The following is a 20505-nucleotide window of genomic DNA, read 5'->3' as shown; positions in this document are numbered from 1 at the left end:
GAATATAAAAATTAAATCAATATAAGTAAAGTTATAATTTTCTTATCCTCATAAAATAGAAAGAGGCGAGTGATTGTTAGTGGATGTAAGCACATTTTTCAAACTATTTTGGGTTGATTTTTCTTAATTTTTTTTTTAATCTACATGTGCGTTTAATGGTGTTTTCTGCTAACCAGCGGTGCATATGGGAAGATTTTGTCGGTCAATAAGTAAGTGAAATTATATGATATTCATGATGTATTATTAAAAAAAAATATGCTGAATATTAAAAAGTAATTAAATTTTGAATTTAGGAAAATGAGATTCACAATTTTATGAGTGAAGGTGTATATATATACATTATAATTTTACAGTACTTTGCTCAATTTATATGAGTTAATTGATTTCCTATTAGTAAAAATATGTTCTCTATTAAAAAAAGAGAGTTCGATACTTAAATTTATTAGGGGTCAATCTGAACCGGTATATAAATATATAAGGGTGACTTAAGAAAAAAGAGGGGTCAATTGAACAATAAGGAAATTTTTCACTTAAATTCAATTTATTATAAATTATAGACATAAACATATAAAATTTATTTATTAAATAAATGATCTCATCATGTATTTTTTATCTTTATCCATAATATATTAGATATATATAAAAAAAATTAACAGCCATTACAATAAATATTAGAATTACTAGTAAAAATTTTACAATGACATTAATTTTGGTGCAATAAAATTAACATATAGTAACATCTGCTGCTAATGATAAAAAAAAAAAGATATGTCAATACTTATCGTTTTTATATTGATAAATTTTTTATAATATTAATTATTACTATCAATAATTATTTTTTTAATAGCAATCACAATTTATTATAAAATATTTACAATAACAATTATATAACAGTTATATGCAATAATTCATAACCATTGTCATAAGCTTATGAGAATAAATTTTTACCGCTAAATCTAACATTTTTTTAACTAAACGCCAAGTCCAAGTCATATATCTGATTGAAACTAGGACGACATATGTTACAGCAACCAAAACACATGGGAAGAGAAGGAAGCACTAATCTATAAGTTTTCCTTTCAGCTATATCAACCGATGTATACAAAATACTTTTTTCTTGCCAACTAATTTATAATGCTAAGTATTGCCCCACTACAATTATGAATCCAAATCGAAAGGTCTTTTGGGAGAAGGCAACCTCACAAAAGCAATTATGAGGACATTATTTCATGAAAGTGATTTATCAGAGAACACTAAAATAGCACAAATCCAACAATCTAATGCTTGCTGCCAAGAGACTATCCCCATTTCTTTACTTTGGTTAATTTCCTCCCTTTTACTATACATGCCTTCATATGATTTTCCCTTTTGAAATTAGCATTTTTTTTATTCAACCATATAATTTTATCACAAATCTTTTATTTTTAATTTTTGTAATTAATTACAAAAACATGCATACACACATAATTTTTTTAATTTTAGTATTAATAGTTTATATTTAACTGATTATGTAAATATGTAATGGCATATGATACATATACCATTAAATTGAAATTAATAAAAAGAAAATTATTTGACATTCTGTTAGATTGATAATGTTTCCTCATTTATTCCTCAACTTTATAGTTCATCTTAAATAAAAAAAATTAATAAAATCATAGAGAGTAAAGAATTTTAAATTTGAGTTTTTTTATATATCAATTATGAAAACTTTTATGACGAGAATAGTAATTATTAAATAAAATGTATTTATCTTTTTATCATATAATTCATTAATTATTACTTATTTATTGAATGATTTTCTTCAAATATGTAATAAAAAAAAGAAGTTTAAGGGATGATGAAGTAATCACAGAACTCAAAGAAACCTCTATGAATCTGAGCCTGCAGGGATGGCGCTTCCAAAATATATTTTGTTTTCATTAAGCCTCCAATTTTAGGTATTGTTGGATTATGTGTACATGCAAAATAATATAAAATTTTCATGAAAATCGGAAATAGTTATTTTAAGTTGGGAATATGGGGATTTTGTAGGGAATAACATTATACAACACACCACACATCTATATTTAATTAGCCGATACCAATGTGCTAAAATAGATTCTACCCAAATTTAAAGCAAATTATTTACAGTTTCATCAATATCCAAGCCTTCATTTATATATAATCTTAGCTTAATGTGTCATTACTAATTAATGGTTGAATGTCTAACCCAACAGGATCTAGTATATATTTTTTTAATATAAAACTTAATAATTTATTAATAAAAATCATAAGGTAGATGCATTTTAATCATTCAAGTAAAAGGAAAAAATATAATTAAAATATTTTATTGAGAGATGATTTGGATATATAAAAATAATTTTTTGAGTATTAATTGGTCATTTTTCAATTGGTCATTTTCTCCAAAATTTATTATCTCTTTGTCTAATAAAAAATTAAATCACTAAATATTAATAAAAAAATAAGTCACGTCAAGCTCTAGAAATAGAAGATTATTACTTATACTTAAAGATTTTAAGTCTCAAATTTAAAGAAATTAACTATTTACACTATTTTAAATTACAAAATAACTCATAAAAAAAAAGTAAAACAAAACAAAACCAAGCTTATAATTTTTATAATCAAGACTCTGTTAAAAGCAATTCTAAATAAATTAGACTAATATCTGATTAATAAGATAGGGAGCAAATCTTCCTTTTTTTTTTTTTTTTTTAAGAAGATGATATTGATTATAGAAATTGAGAAATGACCATGTCCAACTAAAAGAGTTCAAGTGAAGATGAAGGTATGTGGTGAAAGCAAAACGTTAGAGAGGACCAATGCCCAATATGTATAAAATGGACATGCCCCAGGGACAGTTCTGCTGAATCTGGGCCTATGAATATTTTGGACTAATGTTTTCAACTTAGAAGTTGGACCCAATCTCGTATATTTTTTTTAATTGATTAAAAATACATGCACAAACACATAACAGAGAAAATAAACACCCTTAATTTAATTGGGGGAGAGCAGTTTTCAGTTTAAATAAAAAAATCGAATCGAATCAATTTAATTCAGTTTAATCGGTTTAATTTTAAAATTTAATCGGTTCAATTCGGTTTATAATTTTGATAATTTCGATTAATCGATTCGGTTCGGTTATTTTCATAAAAAATAAAAAATCGAACCGAAACGAAATTATTAATATATGTAGGAAATCAAAGAAAATCGAACTAAATCGAATCAAACCGAATTGAATAAGAAAACCGAACCGAACCTTAAGATTTTTGAGTTTTGATTTCTATTTTTTTTTTATGTTTTATTATTTAGATTTAATGTTAAAAATATGAAATTTTATAAATTTTAGTTTGATCGGTTTAAAACCAAACCGAACCGATATTTATCGATTTGATTCTATTAAATTTTCTCTTATTAATTAGTTTGGTTCGGTTTTTAAATTTTTTATTTTTAATTTTCGATTTTATCGGTTCGGTTCGAAACCAAACCGACTGTTTGTACACCCCTACCCTTAACCTCGCCGTCTTTAGGATTTTAAATTCCTTAATTCCTTTAAATAATATGCATTTACGATTAATGGTAATTTAAATTTATAGTTTAAATGAATAATTATAAAATTTTAACATAATGTAAAATTTATATATTCAATTATTTTATATATATTTATATATTCTTTAAAGATATAAAATTTAATTTTACTTATAAGCCATTGACTTAGGCGTGTGTATTACCATTGTCCTTCAATTTTAATTTGTATAACAAAAACCTGAACTTTAATTTGAGTATTACTAAAATTTATGTAATCTATTATCATAGGTTTTTCAAGTTAATTTATAGTTAAATTTCACGCATTATCTCTAAATTTAAATTGATTTATCATAATTGTCCCTAAATTTTGTAGTTAGTTTAAAATTTTAAATATTTATTTTTATTTTGATTTATTTAAAATAAAATCATACATTTAGAAACAGTATATTTTTTTTATTAATATTTATAATGAATTATTTATTTAATTTTTCATATAAAAATATTATTTTTACATATATTTTTTATTTGATTTTAGGTCAATATCTAAAAGATTTATGTCTAATTTATTTTACTTTCTTTGATTTTGTTTTAATATAAGAAAAAAATTAATAACATGTAATTATTTTACTTTATTTTGAAAATATTTAAACCTAATTAGGTGTAAATGAATTTTTTTTTATATAGGTTGATATTGTTATAGTTTTTGTCTTTATTTCATAAATTAGAAAAATAATACATCCAATCTTAACTATTATTTAGTATATTTTATATTAAAATTATTTATATATATTATATTAAAGTTTAAAAAATTTTGTAAAATAAATTAAAGTCAAATGATGTCTGTGATATATTTATTGAAATTGAAAAACAATAAATGAATTTTAGCCATAAGTTAATTTGAAAATTTATAATAATAAGTTATAAAAATTTTAATGATATTCAAATTAAAATTTAAGAATTTTTATGATACAAATTAAAATTAATTTACATTATTGATATAACCAACTAAATTAATACCATGAGTGAAATTTATATGATTGTAGGATGATAACAACACAAATGCATAATAAATATATTGATCAAACTCCTTTGTTATTTTAATGAGGAGGAAGTTGTACTTAAATTTTTAAAAAATATATATATGTTTGTTTTAGAAATTGTTTACACTTTTGATATACAATTAATAATTAGAAATTATTTAGACGTTTCATTTCACATGTTTTCAATTATGACATTTGAATAATTTTACCTCCATTAATTATATATTTTTAGTGATAAAGACATTATCTACACCTAGCATTGTTCTAAATTTGAATGTCACACTACTCAGGATAAATATGTGCTTATGTTTTGAATATATATATCCTATTTCATCAATATATGACTTCTTTTCAATAGATTAAGGAAGAAAATTTTAGAAGTTATAAAATATTCTAATTACATAAAAAAATATTATACCTTATATTTTTAGATATATAATTATTCCTTAAAATATGAATAATAAATTTTATATATATTTGAAAATGATACATCAGCTGCAAAAACACTTAATAGTTTTTGAAAAAATTTTAACAAGAAAATGAATCGGGTCTAATTTCACTGAAATTTACTAAAGTGTTATATATAAAGTAAAGATGTAAGATAACATACCCCCTTCACGTCTAGAGATAAACATTTAAATTGTGAAATTTATAAGAAAACACTAAAACTTGACTAACATTTAAATAGATCTGCAGGTTGCCTAAATTTTATATATATTACAAAGCCTTTATCTTAAACTAACGTGGGAAGGAAGAAAAAATTCATTTTCTTTGTCTTAGAGAATCGATAACCAAGATTCGAAATAGAAAGTAAAATAAAACTTTTTTTCATGTTAAATAATTAAAAACTCACTTCACACATTTAAATTTGAGTTCATTTTTTTTTATTAAAAGAAATTAGAAACTAAAATTTATTGATTAATAATTTTTCTTTTCCATTGAATTAATATTGTAGTACCAGGAGATTAGGATTCAAATATCAGAAATTCACTGTTAAAAAAGATAGAAATTCTTATTCTATTTTAAATATTCTTGAAATACTTTAAAAAATTTTTTAAAGAAGAAAAGAAAAGAAATTTCATGATTTGTCAAGAAGAGAACGAAATGGGAAGTGGCTACTGACTGCTGTTTTCCTCTCGGCCTGTTGAGACGCGGCGAGTCATGAGCAGCCGCCGCTTAAAATATAACCTTAAAAAACCATGTCAACGTCCTACTGAATTCAAGTAATCTAAATTAAACACGTCCTCCCTTACGTTAACAATAGCAACATACCATTATAAAATGTTACACTCTGTTTTTGCTTCCACCATATCCTTATTACAGACAAAAGAGTAACTATCGCAGAGTAACTCTCCTTTCAGAATCCAATCAATTCTTTTTGGGATTTGAGCAGCCAACTTGAGGAAGAGAAATTCTCTTCTTCCACTTCTTTGGCGTGTGTGTGTGTGTATATATATATATATATATCTATGTATGCTTTCAGTTTGAAGACAGAACAAGTTCACAAGAATATAGTAGTTTTATCATAGTCTTTTGTTCGTTTGGAGAGTTGGAGAAAGGAAATGGGTTGGAGAGGGATTTTGGGTTTTGAATATGGGATTGTACAGGCTCCTTTGGGACCTGATATTTCTTGTCCTGAGCTTGTAGCTGCTGTGGCTAATGCTGGCGGACTTGGCTTCCTCAGAGCTCCGGATTGGGTATCTATTTCTTTTCTTTTCCCTCTTGCTCATTATTGTAGCTATTATGTTCAATTTGGTGGTTTGCTCAATGGAAAATGTCATACAAAGGGAAGCACTAATCTGTGTCCTCCCTATTCAGCTGCAAATTGTTTCATACATAGAATCTTCACTGTTGAGAAGGTGAATTTGTGAAAACTTGTAACAGGAGTCACCTGATTTCTTGCGGGGACTGATAAGGAAAACACGAACCTTAACTGACAAACCCTTTGGAGTTGCTGTTGTTCTGGCATTTCCCCATGAGGAAAATATAAAGGCCATACTGGATGAGAAGGTAGCAGTTTTGCAAGTTTTTTGGGGTGACTGTTCAGAGGAGCTTGTAATCAAAGCTCATCAGGCTGGAGTCAAGGTTGCTCCCCAAGTAAGTCTGAACACCTCAGTTTCATAATTACTACTTTCAAACTACTAAATGATGGCATTCTTGCATGAATATTATAATGACAACCACGGCTAAACAGAGTAATTACAATAGATCAGATCATTTGAAAGCCTTGCATTTATGATCAGCACAATAATATTGCCTCTATATATATATATACTTCAAAGGTGCTTGATGATGATTAACAAATTACCTAGGCTGCACAATCAGTTCGAAAGGAAATATTCTCAACAGCTAATACAAGAATGGTTTATTCACGGATACAATTTCTAGAATTTACTACATTCACGGGATTCCAAGAAACAGAAATAGGGCGTTGAACATGGAAATGGAAAGCCTCTACAAATCAAATAGTTTGATTTTAAGATAGTTATTGATTTTTGCCTTGTGATTTTGTTCGAGTGGCTAATTAATTGCTTGTATTTCAACTGGAGGTTGGGAGCTTTGAAGATGCTAAAAAAGCCATCAGTGTTGGTGTCGATGCAATTATTGTCCAAGGACGCGAAGCCGGAGGGCATGTCATTGGTCAGGTATCAGCTTGTGTTTCCAAATTTATATGCGACTATATGGGAAAATCTTGCATTCAATCTGTGAATAGACAGTTAAACATTGCTATGCGCCAAGAACTAAAGAGCCTGCCATTTTTAATCTTGATAACTTCTCTTATTGCTTCCATGTTCCTAAAACTTGTTTAACACCTGCTAATTATGTTCTTTCAGTAACATTGGACTATTTTGTTCTCGTCTGATCATGTTCTTTCAGGAAAGCTTAATTTCACTGTTGCCAAGGGTAGTTGATCTTGTTAGCGATCATGATATACCCGTAATTGCTGCTGGTGGTATTGTAGATGCCCGTGGCTATGTTGCTGCTCTGGCCCTTGGTGCTCAAGGGGTCTGCCTAGGCACTAGGTATGAACCAAGCATCATCTTCTTACACATGTATGAGCAACTCATTTAGGCATTGGAAATGGAAAGTTGGCATGAAAGAATTATCCGCTGAAATGGCCTAGCTGAAGGGCAGTTTAGGTGGAATCCTTGATATGGTTTTGTTGTTCTTGAAATATGTGTGCAGGTTTGTTGCAACAGAGGAAAGCTATGCTCATCCGACATACAAGAAGAAGTTGATTGAGCTCAACGAAACTGAGCATACAAATGTGTTTGGCAGGGCCAGGTGGCCTAATGCACCACAACGTGCTCTGGTAACTCCTTTCTTCAATGATTGGAAGTCTCTCCCACCTCATGAGAATGAGCTTAATCAACCTGTCATTGGTCGTGCAACAATAAACGGCCAGGTGAGATTATCTCCACAATATGTCTGTCATAAAAAAAGAAGAAAACCTGGAAATAATTTTCCTACAATTTTGATTATATTCTTCGGTAGGAAAAAGAGATTCGTCGTTTTGGGGGCACCATTCCGAATGTGACAGCAACAGGTGACATAGAAAGCATGGCAATGTATGCTGGTGAAGGTGTTGGCCTTATTAATGCAATTCTTCCAGCAAGTGAAGTGGTTAAAAGGCTAGTCGAGGGAGCTCAACAACTGATCCACAAAGAATTCAGTAACCCATAGTTCAACTTCTGCATAATTCTTAGAAGCATTGGAATTATTTTCAGAAAAATAATTCCTTGTATGTAGAGACTCTCTGTTGCTTAATAATTACTTGTATCCTTTTTGTTTGTCACCCATCTCTGAATTTGACTCTTTTTCTACCTTAATTTTGTTAGGAAGAAACCTAAGAATATCCAAAATCTTGTCCAAGAGTAATAAAAAAAAAAATATTGAAAAACAAGGATGTAAAGAAAATAAGACAAGAATTTACGTAGTTCAGCATTAAGGCTTTTGTCTATGGAAGAAAACAATCAAGTGAATTTTAATAGATAGGGTAAATAAAGAAATTACATAACACTCAGATAAACGCTCTACTCAAAAGCCTAATAACATCATCCAAGTTTACAATAATTAAAATTTTTACTTGACTTAAACTACGTATTATTTTTAATTTTATGGTTGTACTTATTATTATTATTTTTTTATAATTCACTTTATAATAAATCATAAAGTGGTATCATTAATTTTCGTATTATTAGCCATGGATGACTTTTTGTCTTTGTTTCTTAAAAAGTCATTGAAGTGAACAAAAAAAAAAAAAATTTAACATATTAAAATGATTTAAAAATGAATAAAAATTAAAAGGATAAAAAAAGAACGAAAAATATAAACAGAGGAGGTAATTCTCAAATTTACAGCTCTTCCCTCTTTCCTTAGTTAGAGCTCTAATTCCCAAATTACAAAAAATAGTTCATGTTCGTAGGCAGGCGAGATCAATGAGGCCGGAGTAAGGTTGTGAGGTGTAGATGCTTCCTGCGCAATGAAGACAGCCATTAACTCTTATCAAGAGATGAATCTCTGCTGCAACTACTGCTGCTACTTTCCTTCCTATCGGCAACATATTGAAAGCCCCCTGCAATTGATGCCTCGGACGTGTGCTGGGAAATATCAAATTTGGAGAAAGGCTAAGAATGATGAAGTCGTTGGCAGATATCATTCCATTTCTTTTGCAGCCCCAAAATTCTAGTATTCAGTGTTGTTCCATCATCTTTGGTCTGCACAGAAGATGATTCACATTCTTACATAAATATTGCCGCAAATCAACTAATGAAATATCTGAAAGATTTTAAGGCTAAACCCGTTAATGCAAAAGAGTTTAAAAGAAATGCTATAAATTAAGATTTCCAACTGTGTAGGAGTAACACACCTTATCTGCATCCAATCCCTTGCCTTTGTCAAGTTGAGCCATCTGAAACCAAGAAGGCAAGTTCTCTAAATTGATCTGCAATTGAAACTGTAGATCCCATCTTCAGCGTCTTTTATATTAAAAAAAAATTAGAGATAATTTTACACAAAATTATATATTCAAAAATTTCTAAGTTTTTTTAAACTCATTAAACAATATTATTAAAAAATTTCATTAAATTCAGTAAAATATCACAATAATAATATTTCATTATTAATTTGCCAAAAAAATTTACACAGTAGATTGAAATTTCTACGCTATTACTCTACAATATGTTGTTAGAAATAGCAACCCTTAAAAATCTATAACATGTAATTAATGACAAAAAATCCTAATTGATTTTTTATTCCAGATTTTTTTTTTCAATTTACTTAGTTTAAACCTAAATTAATAGTGACTATTTAGCATTAAAATTAGGGGTTAAAATTATTTTTCAAAAAAAAACATTAATGCTACTGAAAATATATTTTAAAAATATTATTTTAGTGTTATATTAACTAAAACTTATAAATTTAATTTTAAATTATTTTTTATGATTTTTAATTAATATAATTAAAAATTATTTTTTTTTATCCCTATCTTAGGAACTCTCAGATTGAGATTCCTTTTGTACTTATATATAGTATACAATAAGAGGATCGCAACTTGCAGGGTCACAATAGGTACATTTTTTATACACAGGACAAATATAGAGTACAAGTATAACTTTTCTTAGAATTAAAATAAATAGCCATAAAAATTTGACTATTTTGATCTTTTAATTTGTTACATTTTAGACTTTATTTATTTTATAAAAAATAAAAATATTTTTTATGAAAATTATTTTTTAAAAAATAATTTTATGAAAATATATTTATATTAATAAAATTAAATTGATTAAATTAAAAAATAAAAAAAATAATTTAACTGGATTTTTCAGTGATAGTTGTTGGCCCATTTAGTTGGCGAGAGAGTCAAAACTTCCACATGGAAGTTTGTCCTCCACGTGTACGTCTACCATCCTGCATGGGGACCCCAACTTATTGCCCTTTCTCTGCCAGTCTGCCAAATGCCAAACATAGCATTGCACTTCTGGCACACTTGTCGTTACGTGGCCATGCTGCAGCCCCACCAAGGCTACGTACAGGAAAATTGGTTTAATATTAAATAATTCATGTAATTCTATTACAAATTAAATAATTTAGTATAGTTTAATACGATTATAAGTGGAAAGAAGAACACGACCTCTCTCGATCTCTCCTCTCTCTTTCCCTTCAGAATCTAGCTATAGTTCTTCATCAGCATTTTCACACACATAGAGAGACAAGAGATGGGTTTCAATCTAGTAGCTGATCATAAACCTCATGCTCATATTTGAAAATTTGTTATTCATTAAGCTCCTGGTAAAGGGAAGGAATTTCGTGGCAAGGGACAAAGTAAAATATAATTTTATTAGCATGTAGTTGGAAGTGTGGGGGCAACACTCGCACGGTTCTATAGTTTTGATGGTTTGAGACGTTCTTATTATTTGAAATTTTGAACGATTATGTAAATTCTATTTTATATTAAAAAATTTTGAATATAAAAATTAAATCAATATAAGTAAAGTTATAATTTTCTTATCCTCATAAAATAGAAAGAGACGAGTGATTGTTAGTGGATGTAAGCATATTTTTCAAACTATTTTGGGTTGATTTTTCTTAATTTATTTTTTTAATCTACATGTGCGTTTAATGGTGTTTTCTGCTAACCAGCGGTGCATATGGGAAGATTTTGTCGTTCAATAAGTAAGTGAATTACATGATATTTTGGATGTATTAAAAAAAAATTGCTGAATATTAAAAAGTAATTAAATTTTGAATTTAGAAAAATGAGATTCATAATTTTATGAGTGAAGGTGTATATATACACACTATAAGTTTACAGTACTTTGCTCAATTTATATGAGTTAATTGATTTCCTATTAGTAAAAATATGTTCTTTATTAAATAAAGAGAGTTCAATACTTAAATTTATTAGGGGTCAATCTGAACTGATATATAAATATATAAGGGTGACTTAAGAAAAAAGAGGAGTCAATTGAACAATAAAGAAAATTTTCACTTAAATTCAATCCATTATAAATTATAAACATAAACATATAGAATTTATTTATTAAATAAATGATCTCATCATATATTTTTTATCTTTATCCATAATATATTAGATATAAAAAAAAAATTAACAACCACTAAAATAAATATTAGAATTACTAGTAAAAATTTTACAATGACATTAATTTTGGTGCAATAAAATTAACATATAGTAACATCTGCTGCCAATGATAAAACAAAAAGATATGTCAATACTTATCGTTTTTATATTGATAAATTTTTTATAATATTAATTATTACTATCAATAATTATTTTTTTAATAGCAATCACAATTTATTATAAAATATTTACAATCACAATTTTATAACAGTTATATGCAATAATTCATAACCATTGTCATAAGCTTATGAGAATAAATTTTTACCGCTAAATCTAACATTTTTTTAACTAAACGCCAAGTCCAAGTCATATATCTGATTGAAACTAGGACGACATATGTTACAGCAACCAAAACACATGGGAAGAGAAGGAAGCACTAATCTATAAGTTTTCCTTTCAGCTATATCAACCGATGTATACAAAATACTTTTTTCTTGCCAACTAATTTATAATGCTAAGTATTGCCCCACTACAATTATGAATCCAAATCGAAAGGTCTTTTGGGAGAAGGCAACCTCACAAAAGCAATTATGAGGACATTATTTCATGAAAGTGATTTATCAGAGAACACTAAAATAGCACAAATCCAACAAACTAATGCTTGCTGCCAAGAGACTATCCCCATTTCTTTACTTTGGTTAATTTCCTCCCTTTTACTATACATGCCTTCATATGATTTTCCCTTTTGAAATTAGCTTTTTTTTTTAGATTCAACCATATAATTTTATCACAAATCTTTTATTTTTAATTTTTTTTAATTAATTACAAAAACATGCATACACACATAAATTTTTTAATTTTAGTGTTAACGGTTTATATTTAACTGATTATGTAAATATGTAATGGTATATGATACATATACCATTAAATTGAAATTAATAAAAAGAAAATTATTTGATATTCTGTTAGATTGATAATGTTTCCTCATTTATTCCTCAACTTTATAGTTCATCTTAAATAAAAAAAATTAATAAAATCATAGAGAGTAAAGAATTTTAAATTTGAGTTTTTTTATATATCAATTATGAAAACTTTTATGACGAGAATTGTAATTATTAAATAAAATGTATTTATCTTTTTATCATATAATTCATTAATTATTACTTATTTATTGAATGATTTTCTTCAAATATGTATTAAAAAAAAAAAAGAAGTTTAAGGTATGATGAAGTAATCACAGAACTCAAAGAAACCTCCATGAATCTGAGCCTGCAGGAATGGCGCTTCCACAATATATTTTGTTTTCATTAAGCCTCCAATTTTAGGTATTGTTGGATTATGTGTACATGCAAAATAATATAAATTTTTCATGAAAATCGGAAATAGTTATTTTAAGTTGGGAATATGGGGATTTTGTAGGGAATAACATTATACAACACACCACACATCTATATTTAATTAGCCGATACCAATGTGCTAAAATAGATTCTACCCAAATTTAAAGCAAATTATTTACAGTTTCATCAATATCCAAGCCTTCATTTATATATAATCTTAGCTTAATGTGTCATTACTAATTAATGGTTGAATGTCTAACCCAACAGGATCTAGTATATATTTTTTTTAATATAAAATTTAATAATTTATTAATAAAAATCATAAGGTAGATGCATTTTAATTTTTCTAGTAAAAGGAAAAAAATATAATTAAAATATTTTATTGAGAGATGATTTTGATATATAAAAATAATTTTTTGAGTATTAATTGGTCATTTTTCATTTGGTCAACCAAAGAAATATTTTGCAATATTGCTCTCTCCATAATTTATTATCTCTTTGTCTAATAAAAGAAATTAAATCACTAAATATCAATGAAAAAAAAAAGTCACGCTGTTAAGCTCTATAAATAGAAGATTATTACCTATACTTAAAGATTTTAAGTCTAAAATCTAAAGAAATTAACTATTCACACTGTATTTTAAATTACAAAATAACTCATAAAAAAAGTAAAACAAAACAAAACCAAGCTTATAATTTTTATAATCAAGACTCTGTTAAAAGCAATTCTAAATATATTAGACTAATATCTGATTAATAAGATAGGGAGCAAATCTTCCTTTTTTTTTTTTTTTAAGAGGATGATATTGATTATAGAAATTGAGAAATGACCATGTCCAACTAAAAGAGTTCAATTGAAGATAAAGGTTTGCAGTGAAAGCAAAACGTTAGAGAGGACCAATGCCCAATATGTATAAAATGGACATGCCCCAGGGACAGTTCTGCTGAATCTGGGCCTATGAATATTTTGGACAAATGTTTTCAACTTGGAAGTTGGACCCAATCTCGTATATTTTTTTTTAATTGATTAAAAATACATGCACAAACACAGAACAGAGGAAATAAACACCCTTAACCTCGCCGTCTTTAGGATTTTAAATTCCTTAATTCCTTTAAATAATATGTATTTACAATTAATGGTAATTTAAATTTATAGTTTAAATGAATAATTATAAAATTTTAATATAATGTAAAATTTATATATTCAATTATTTGATTTATATATATATTCTTTAAAAATATAAAAGTTAATTTCACTTATAATTCATTAACTTAGGTGGGTTTATTAGCATTGTACTTCAATTACAATTTGTATAATAAAAATTCTAAACTTTAATTTGAGTGTTATTAAAATCTTTTGATATGTTATTATAGGCTTTTCAACTTAATTTATAATTAAGTTTCATCCATTATCTCTTAATTTAAATTGATTTATCATTTATAAGTTTTATAGTTAGTTTAAAATTTTAAATTTTCATTTTTCTTTTGATTTATTTAAAATAAAATCATACATTTAGAAATAATATATTTTTTTATAAATATTTATAATGAATTATTTATTTAATTTATCATATAAAAATATTATTTTTACATATATTTTTTTAATTTAATTTTAGGTTAATATCTAAAAGATTTATGTCTAATTTATTTTAATTTCTTTGATTTTATTTAATATAAGAAAAAAAATTAATAACATATAATTATTTTACTTTATTTTTAAAATATTTAAACCTAATTAAGTATAAATGAATTTTTTTATATAGGTTGATATTGTTATAGTTTTTGTCTTTATTTCATGAATTAGAAAAATAATACATCCAATCTTAACTATTATTTAGTATTTTTTTTATTAATACTTTTATATTAAATTAAAGTTTAAAAAATTATGTAAAATAAATTAAAGTCGGGTGATATCTGTGATATATTTATTGAAGTTGAGAAATAATTAGTGAAATTTAGTCATAAATTAATTTAAAAACCTATAATAGCAAGTTATAAAAATTTTAATGATACTCAAATTGAAATTTAAAAATTTTTATGATACAAATTAAAATTAATTAACATTATTGATATAACTAACTAAATTAAAACTATGAGTGAAATTAATATGATTGTAGGATGATAACAACACAAATACATAATAAATATATTGATCAAACTCCTTTGTTATTTTAATGAGGAAGTTGTACTTAAATTTTTTAAAAATATATATATGTTTGTTGTAGAAATTGTTTACACTTTTGATACACATTTAATAATTAGAAATTATTTAACGTTTCATATCACATGTTTTCAATTATGACATTTGAATAATTTTACCTCTATTAATTATATATTTTTAGTGATAAAGACATTATCTACACCTAGCATTGTTCTAAATTTGAATGTCACAATATTTAGGATAAATATGTGCTTATATTCTATTCCAACAATATGTGACTTCTTTTCAATAGATTGAGGAAGAAAATTTTAAAAAGTTATAAAATATTCTAATTACATTAAAAAATATTATACCCTATATTTTTAGATATATAATTATTCCTTAAAATATGAATAATAAATTTCATATATATTTGAGAAGGATACATATGCTGCAAAAATACTTAACAATTTTTGAAAAAATTTTAACTTTATTGAGGAAATGAATCGAGTCTAACTCTGTTAAAATTTATTCAAGTGTTATATATAGACTAAAGATGTAAGATAACACATCTCCTTCACGTCTAGACATAAACATTTAAATTGTAAAGTTTACACGCAAACATTAAAATTTGACCAACATTGAAATAAATCTGCATATCGCCTAAATCTTATATATATATTATAAAGTCTTTATCTTAAACTAACGTGGGAAGAAAGAAAAATTCTTTATCTTAAAGAATCGATAGCCAAGATTCGAAATAGAAAGTAAAATAAAACCTTTTTCCATGTTAAATAATTAAAAACTCACTTCACACGTTTAAGTTTGAGTTCCATTTTTTTTTTAATTTTTTATTAAAAAAATTAGAAACTAAAATTTATTGATCAATAATTTTTCTTTTCCATTGAATTAATATTGTAGTACTAAAAGATTAGGATTCAAATATCAGAAATTCACTGTTAAAAAAAATAGAAATTCTTATTTTATTTCAAATATTATTGAAATACTTTAAAAAATTTTTTAAAGAAAAAAAGAAAAGAAATTTCATGATTTGTCAAGAAGAGAACGAAATGGGAAGTGGCTGCTGACTGCTGTTTTCCTCTCGGCCAGTTGAGACGCGGCGAGTCATGAGCAGCCGCCGCTTAAATATAACCTTAAAAAACCATGTCAACGTCCAACTGAATTCAAGTAATCTAAATAAAACACGTCCTCCCTTACGTTAACAATAGCAACATACCATTATAAAATTTTACACTCTGTTTTTGCTTCCACCATATCCTTATTACAGACAAAAGAGTAACTATCGCAGAGTAACTCTCCTTTCAGAATCCAGCCAATTCTTTTTGGGATTTGAGCAGCCAACTTGAGGAAGAGAAATTCTCTTCTTCCACTTCTTTGGTGTGTGTGTATATATATATATATATATATATATATATATATATCTATGTATGCTTTCAGTTTGAAGACAGAACAAGTTCACAAGAATATAGTAGTTTTATCATAGTCTTTTGTTCGTTTGGAGAGCTGGAGAAAGGAAATGGGTTGGAGAGGGATTTTGGGTTTTGAATATGGGATTGTGCAGGCTCCTTTGGGACCTGATATTTCTTGTCCTGAGCTTGTAGCTGCTGTGGCTAATGCTGGCGGACTTGGCTTCCTCAGAGCTCCGGATTGGGTATCTATTTCTTTTCTTTTCCCTCTTGCTCATTATTGTAGCTATTATGTTCAATTTGGTGGTTTGCTTAATGGAAAATGTCATACAAAGGGAAGCACTAATCTGTGTCCTCCCTATTTAGCTGCAATTGTTTCATACATAGAATCTTCACTGTTGAGAAGGTGAATTTGTGAAAACTTGTAACAGGAGTCACCTGATTACTTGCGGGGACTGATAAGGAAAACACGAACCTTAACTGACAAACCCTTTGGAGTTGCTGTTGTTCTGGCATTTCCCCATGAGGAAAATATAAAGGCCATACTGGATGAGAAGGTAGCAGTTTTGCAAGTTTTTTGGGGTGACTGTTCAGAGGAGCTTGTAATCAAAGCTCATCAGGCTGGAGTCAAGGTTGCTCCCCAAGTAAGTCTGAACACCTCAGTTTCATAATTACCACTTTCAAACTACTCAATGATGGCATTCTTGCATGAATATTATAATGACAACCACGGCTAAACAGAGTAATTACAATAGATCAGATCATTTGAAAGCCTTGCATTTATGATCAGCACAATAATATTGCCTCTATATATATATATACTTCAAAGGTGCTTGATGATGATTAACTAATTACCTAGGCTGCACAATCAGTTCAAAAGGAAATATTCTCAGCAGATAATACAAGAATGGTTTATTCACGGATACAATTTCTAGAATTTACTACATTCACGGGATTCCAAGAAACAGAAATAGGGCGTTGAACATGGAAATGGAAAGCCTCTACAAATCAAATAGTTTGATTTTAAGATAGTTATTGATTTTTGCCTTGTGATTTTGTTCGAGTGGCTGATTAATTGCGTGTATTTCAACTGGAGGTTGGGAGCCTTGAAGATGCTAAAAAAGCCATCAGTGTTGGTGTCGATGCAATTATTGTCCAAGGACGCGAAGCCGGAGGGCATGTCATTGGTCAGGTATCCGCTTGTTTGTTTCCAAATTTATATGCGACTATATGGGAAAATCTTGCATTCAATCTGTGAATAGACAGTTAAACATTGCTATGCACCAAGAACTAAAGAGCCTGCCATTTTTAATCTTGATAACTTCTCTTATTGCTTCCATGTTCCTAAAACTTGTTTAACACCTGCTAATTATGCTCTTTCAGTAACATTGGACTATTTTGTTCTCGTCTGATCATGTTCTTTCAGGAAAGCTTAATTTCACTGTTGCCAAGGGTAGTTGATCTTGTTAGCGATCATGTTATACCCGTAATTGCTGCTGGTGGTATTGTAGATGCCCGTGGCTATGTTGCTGCTCTAGCCCTTGGTGCTCAAGGGGTCTGCCTAGGCACTAGGTATGAACCAAGCATCATCTTCTTACACATGTATGAGCAACTCATTTAGGCATTGGAAATGGAAAGTTGGCATGAAAGAATTATCAGCTGAAATGGCCTAGCTGAAGGGCAGTTTTAGGTGGAATCCTTGATATGGTTTTGTTGTTCTTGAAATCATGTGTGCAGGTTTGTTGCAACAGAGGAAAGCTATGCTCATCCGACATACAAGAAGAAGTTGATTGAGCTCAACGAAACTGAGCATACAAATGTGTTTGGCAGGGCCAGGTGGCCTAATGCACCACAACGTGCTCTGGTAACTCCTTTCTTCAATGATTGGAAGTCTCTCCCACCTCATGAGAATGAGCTTAATCAACCTGTCATTGGTCGTGCTACAATAAACGGCCAGGTGAGATTATCTCCATAATATGTCTGTCTTAAAAAAAGAAGAAAACCTGGAAATAATTTTTCCTACAATTTTGATTATATTCTTCTATAGGAAAAAGAGATTCGTCGTTTTGGGGGCACCGTTCCGAACGTGACAGCAACAGGTGACATAGAAAGCATGGCAATGTATGCTGGTGAAGGTGTTGGCCTTATCAATGAAATTCTTCCAGCAAGTGAAGTGGTCAAAAGGCTAGTTGAGGGAGCTCAACAACTGATCCACAAAGAATTCAGTAACCCATAGTTCAACTTCTGCAAAATTCTTAGAAGCATTGGAATTATTTTCAGAAAAATAATTCCTTGTATGTAGAGACTCTCTGTTGCTTAATAATTACTTGTATCCTTTTTGTTTGTCACCCATCTCTGAATTTGACTCTTTTTCTACCTTAATTTTGTTAGGAAGAAACCTAAGAATATCCAAAATCTTGTCCAAGAGTAATAAAAAAAAAAATATTGAAAAACAAGGATGTAAAGAAAATAAGACAAGAATTTACGTAGTTCAGCATTAAGGCTTTCGTCTATGGAAGAAAACAATCAAGTGAATTTTAATAGGTAGGGTAAATAAAGAAATTACATAACACTCAGATAAACGCTCTACTCAAAAGCCTAATAACATCATCCAAGTTTACAACAATTAAAATTTTTACTTGACTTAAACTACGTATTATTTTTAATTTTATGGTTGTACTTATTTTTTTTTTTTATAATTCACTTTATAATAAATCATAAGGTGGTATCATTAATTTTCGTATTATCAGCCATGGATGACTTTTTGTCTTTGTTTCTTAAAAAGTCATTGAAGTGAACAAAATAAATAATATTTAACATATTAAAATGATTTAAATATGAATAAAAATTAAAAGGATAAAAAAAGAACGAAATATATAAACAGTGGACGTAATTCTCAAATTTACAGCTCTTCTCCTCCCTCTTTCCTTAGTTAGAGCTCTAATTCCCAAATTACGAAAAATAGTTCATGTTCGTAGGCAGGCGAGATCAATGACGTTGGAGTAACGTTGTGAGGTGTAGATGCTTCCTGCGCAATAAAGACAGCCATTAACTCTTATTAAGTGATGAATCTCTGCTGCAACTACTGCTGCTATTTTCCTTCCTATCTGCAACATATTGAAAGCCCCCTGCAATTGATGCCTCGGACCTGTGCTGGGAAATATCAAATTCGGAGAAAGGCTAAGAATGATGAAGTTGTTGGCAGATATCATTCCATTTCTTTTGCCGCCCCAAAATTCTAGTATTCAGTTTTGTTCCATCATCTTTGGTCTGCACTGAGGATGATTGACATTCTTACATAAATATTGCCGCAAATCAACTAATGAAATATCTGAAAGATTTTAAGGCTAAACCCGTTAATGCAAAAGAGTTTAAAAGAAATGCTATAAGTTAAGATTTCCAACTGTGTAGGAGTAACAGACCTTATCTGCATCCAATCCCTTGCCTTTGTCAAGTTGAGCCATCTGAAGCCAAGAAGGTAAGTTCTCTAAATTGATCTGCAACTGAAACTGTAGATCCCATCTTCAGCGTCTTTTATATTAAAAAAAAAATAGAGATAATTTTACACAAAATTATATATTCAAAAATTTCTAATTTTTTTTAAACTCATTAAACAATATTATTAAAAAATTTCATTAAATTCAGTAAAATATCACAATAATAATATTTGATTATTAATTTACCAAAAAAATTTACACAGTAGATTGAAATTTCTACGCTATTACTCTACAATATGTTGTTAGAAATAGCAACCCTTAAAAATCTATAACATGTAATTAATGACAAAAAATCCTAATTGATTTTTTATTCCAGATTTTTTTTTTTCAATTTACTTAGTTTAAACCTAAATTAATAGTGACTATTTAGCATTAAAATTAGGGGTTAAAATTATTTTTCAAAAAAAAACATTAATGCTATTGAAAATATATTTTAAAAATATTATTATAGTGTT

At 27.9% G+C, this 20505-nt stretch overlaps 2 protein-coding genes across 2 annotated transcripts; both read left to right on the top strand.

Moving 5' to 3' along the window:
* Positions 1–6044: 6044 nt before the first annotated feature.
* LOC110648369 (uncharacterized) lies at positions 6045–8368 on the top strand. Its single transcript, XM_021802585.2, has 6 exons — positions 6045–6265; positions 6453–6665; positions 7118–7213; positions 7446–7591; positions 7755–7974; positions 8064–8368. Exons 1-6 carry the CDS (start codon positions 6131–6133, stop codon positions 8250–8252), a joined length of 999 nt encoding a protein of 332 aa, XP_021658277.2. The 5' UTR covers positions 6045–6130; the 3' UTR covers positions 8253–8368.
* An 8050-nt stretch (positions 8369–16418) lies between these two features.
* On the top strand, positions 16419–18804 carry LOC131173151 (uncharacterized). The gene is made up of 6 exons (XM_058135032.1): positions 16419–16798; positions 16985–17197; positions 17650–17745; positions 17980–18125; positions 18291–18510; positions 18601–18804. Exons 1-6 carry the CDS (start codon positions 16664–16666, stop codon positions 18787–18789), a joined length of 999 nt encoding a protein of 332 aa, XP_057991015.1. The 5' UTR covers positions 16419–16663; the 3' UTR covers positions 18790–18804.
* The last annotated feature ends 1701 nt before the right edge of the window (positions 18805–20505 follow it).

Source organism: Hevea brasiliensis, chromosome 14 (genome assembly GCF_030052815.1).
Source record: "Hevea brasiliensis isolate MT/VB/25A 57/8 chromosome 14, ASM3005281v1, whole genome shotgun sequence".
In the NCBI taxonomy this organism is placed as follows: domain Eukaryota; kingdom Viridiplantae; phylum Streptophyta; class Magnoliopsida; order Malpighiales; family Euphorbiaceae; genus Hevea; species Hevea brasiliensis.
The sequence above is the reverse complement of the archived record's forward strand: the minus strand, read 5'-3'. Positions and strand labels throughout refer to the sequence as shown.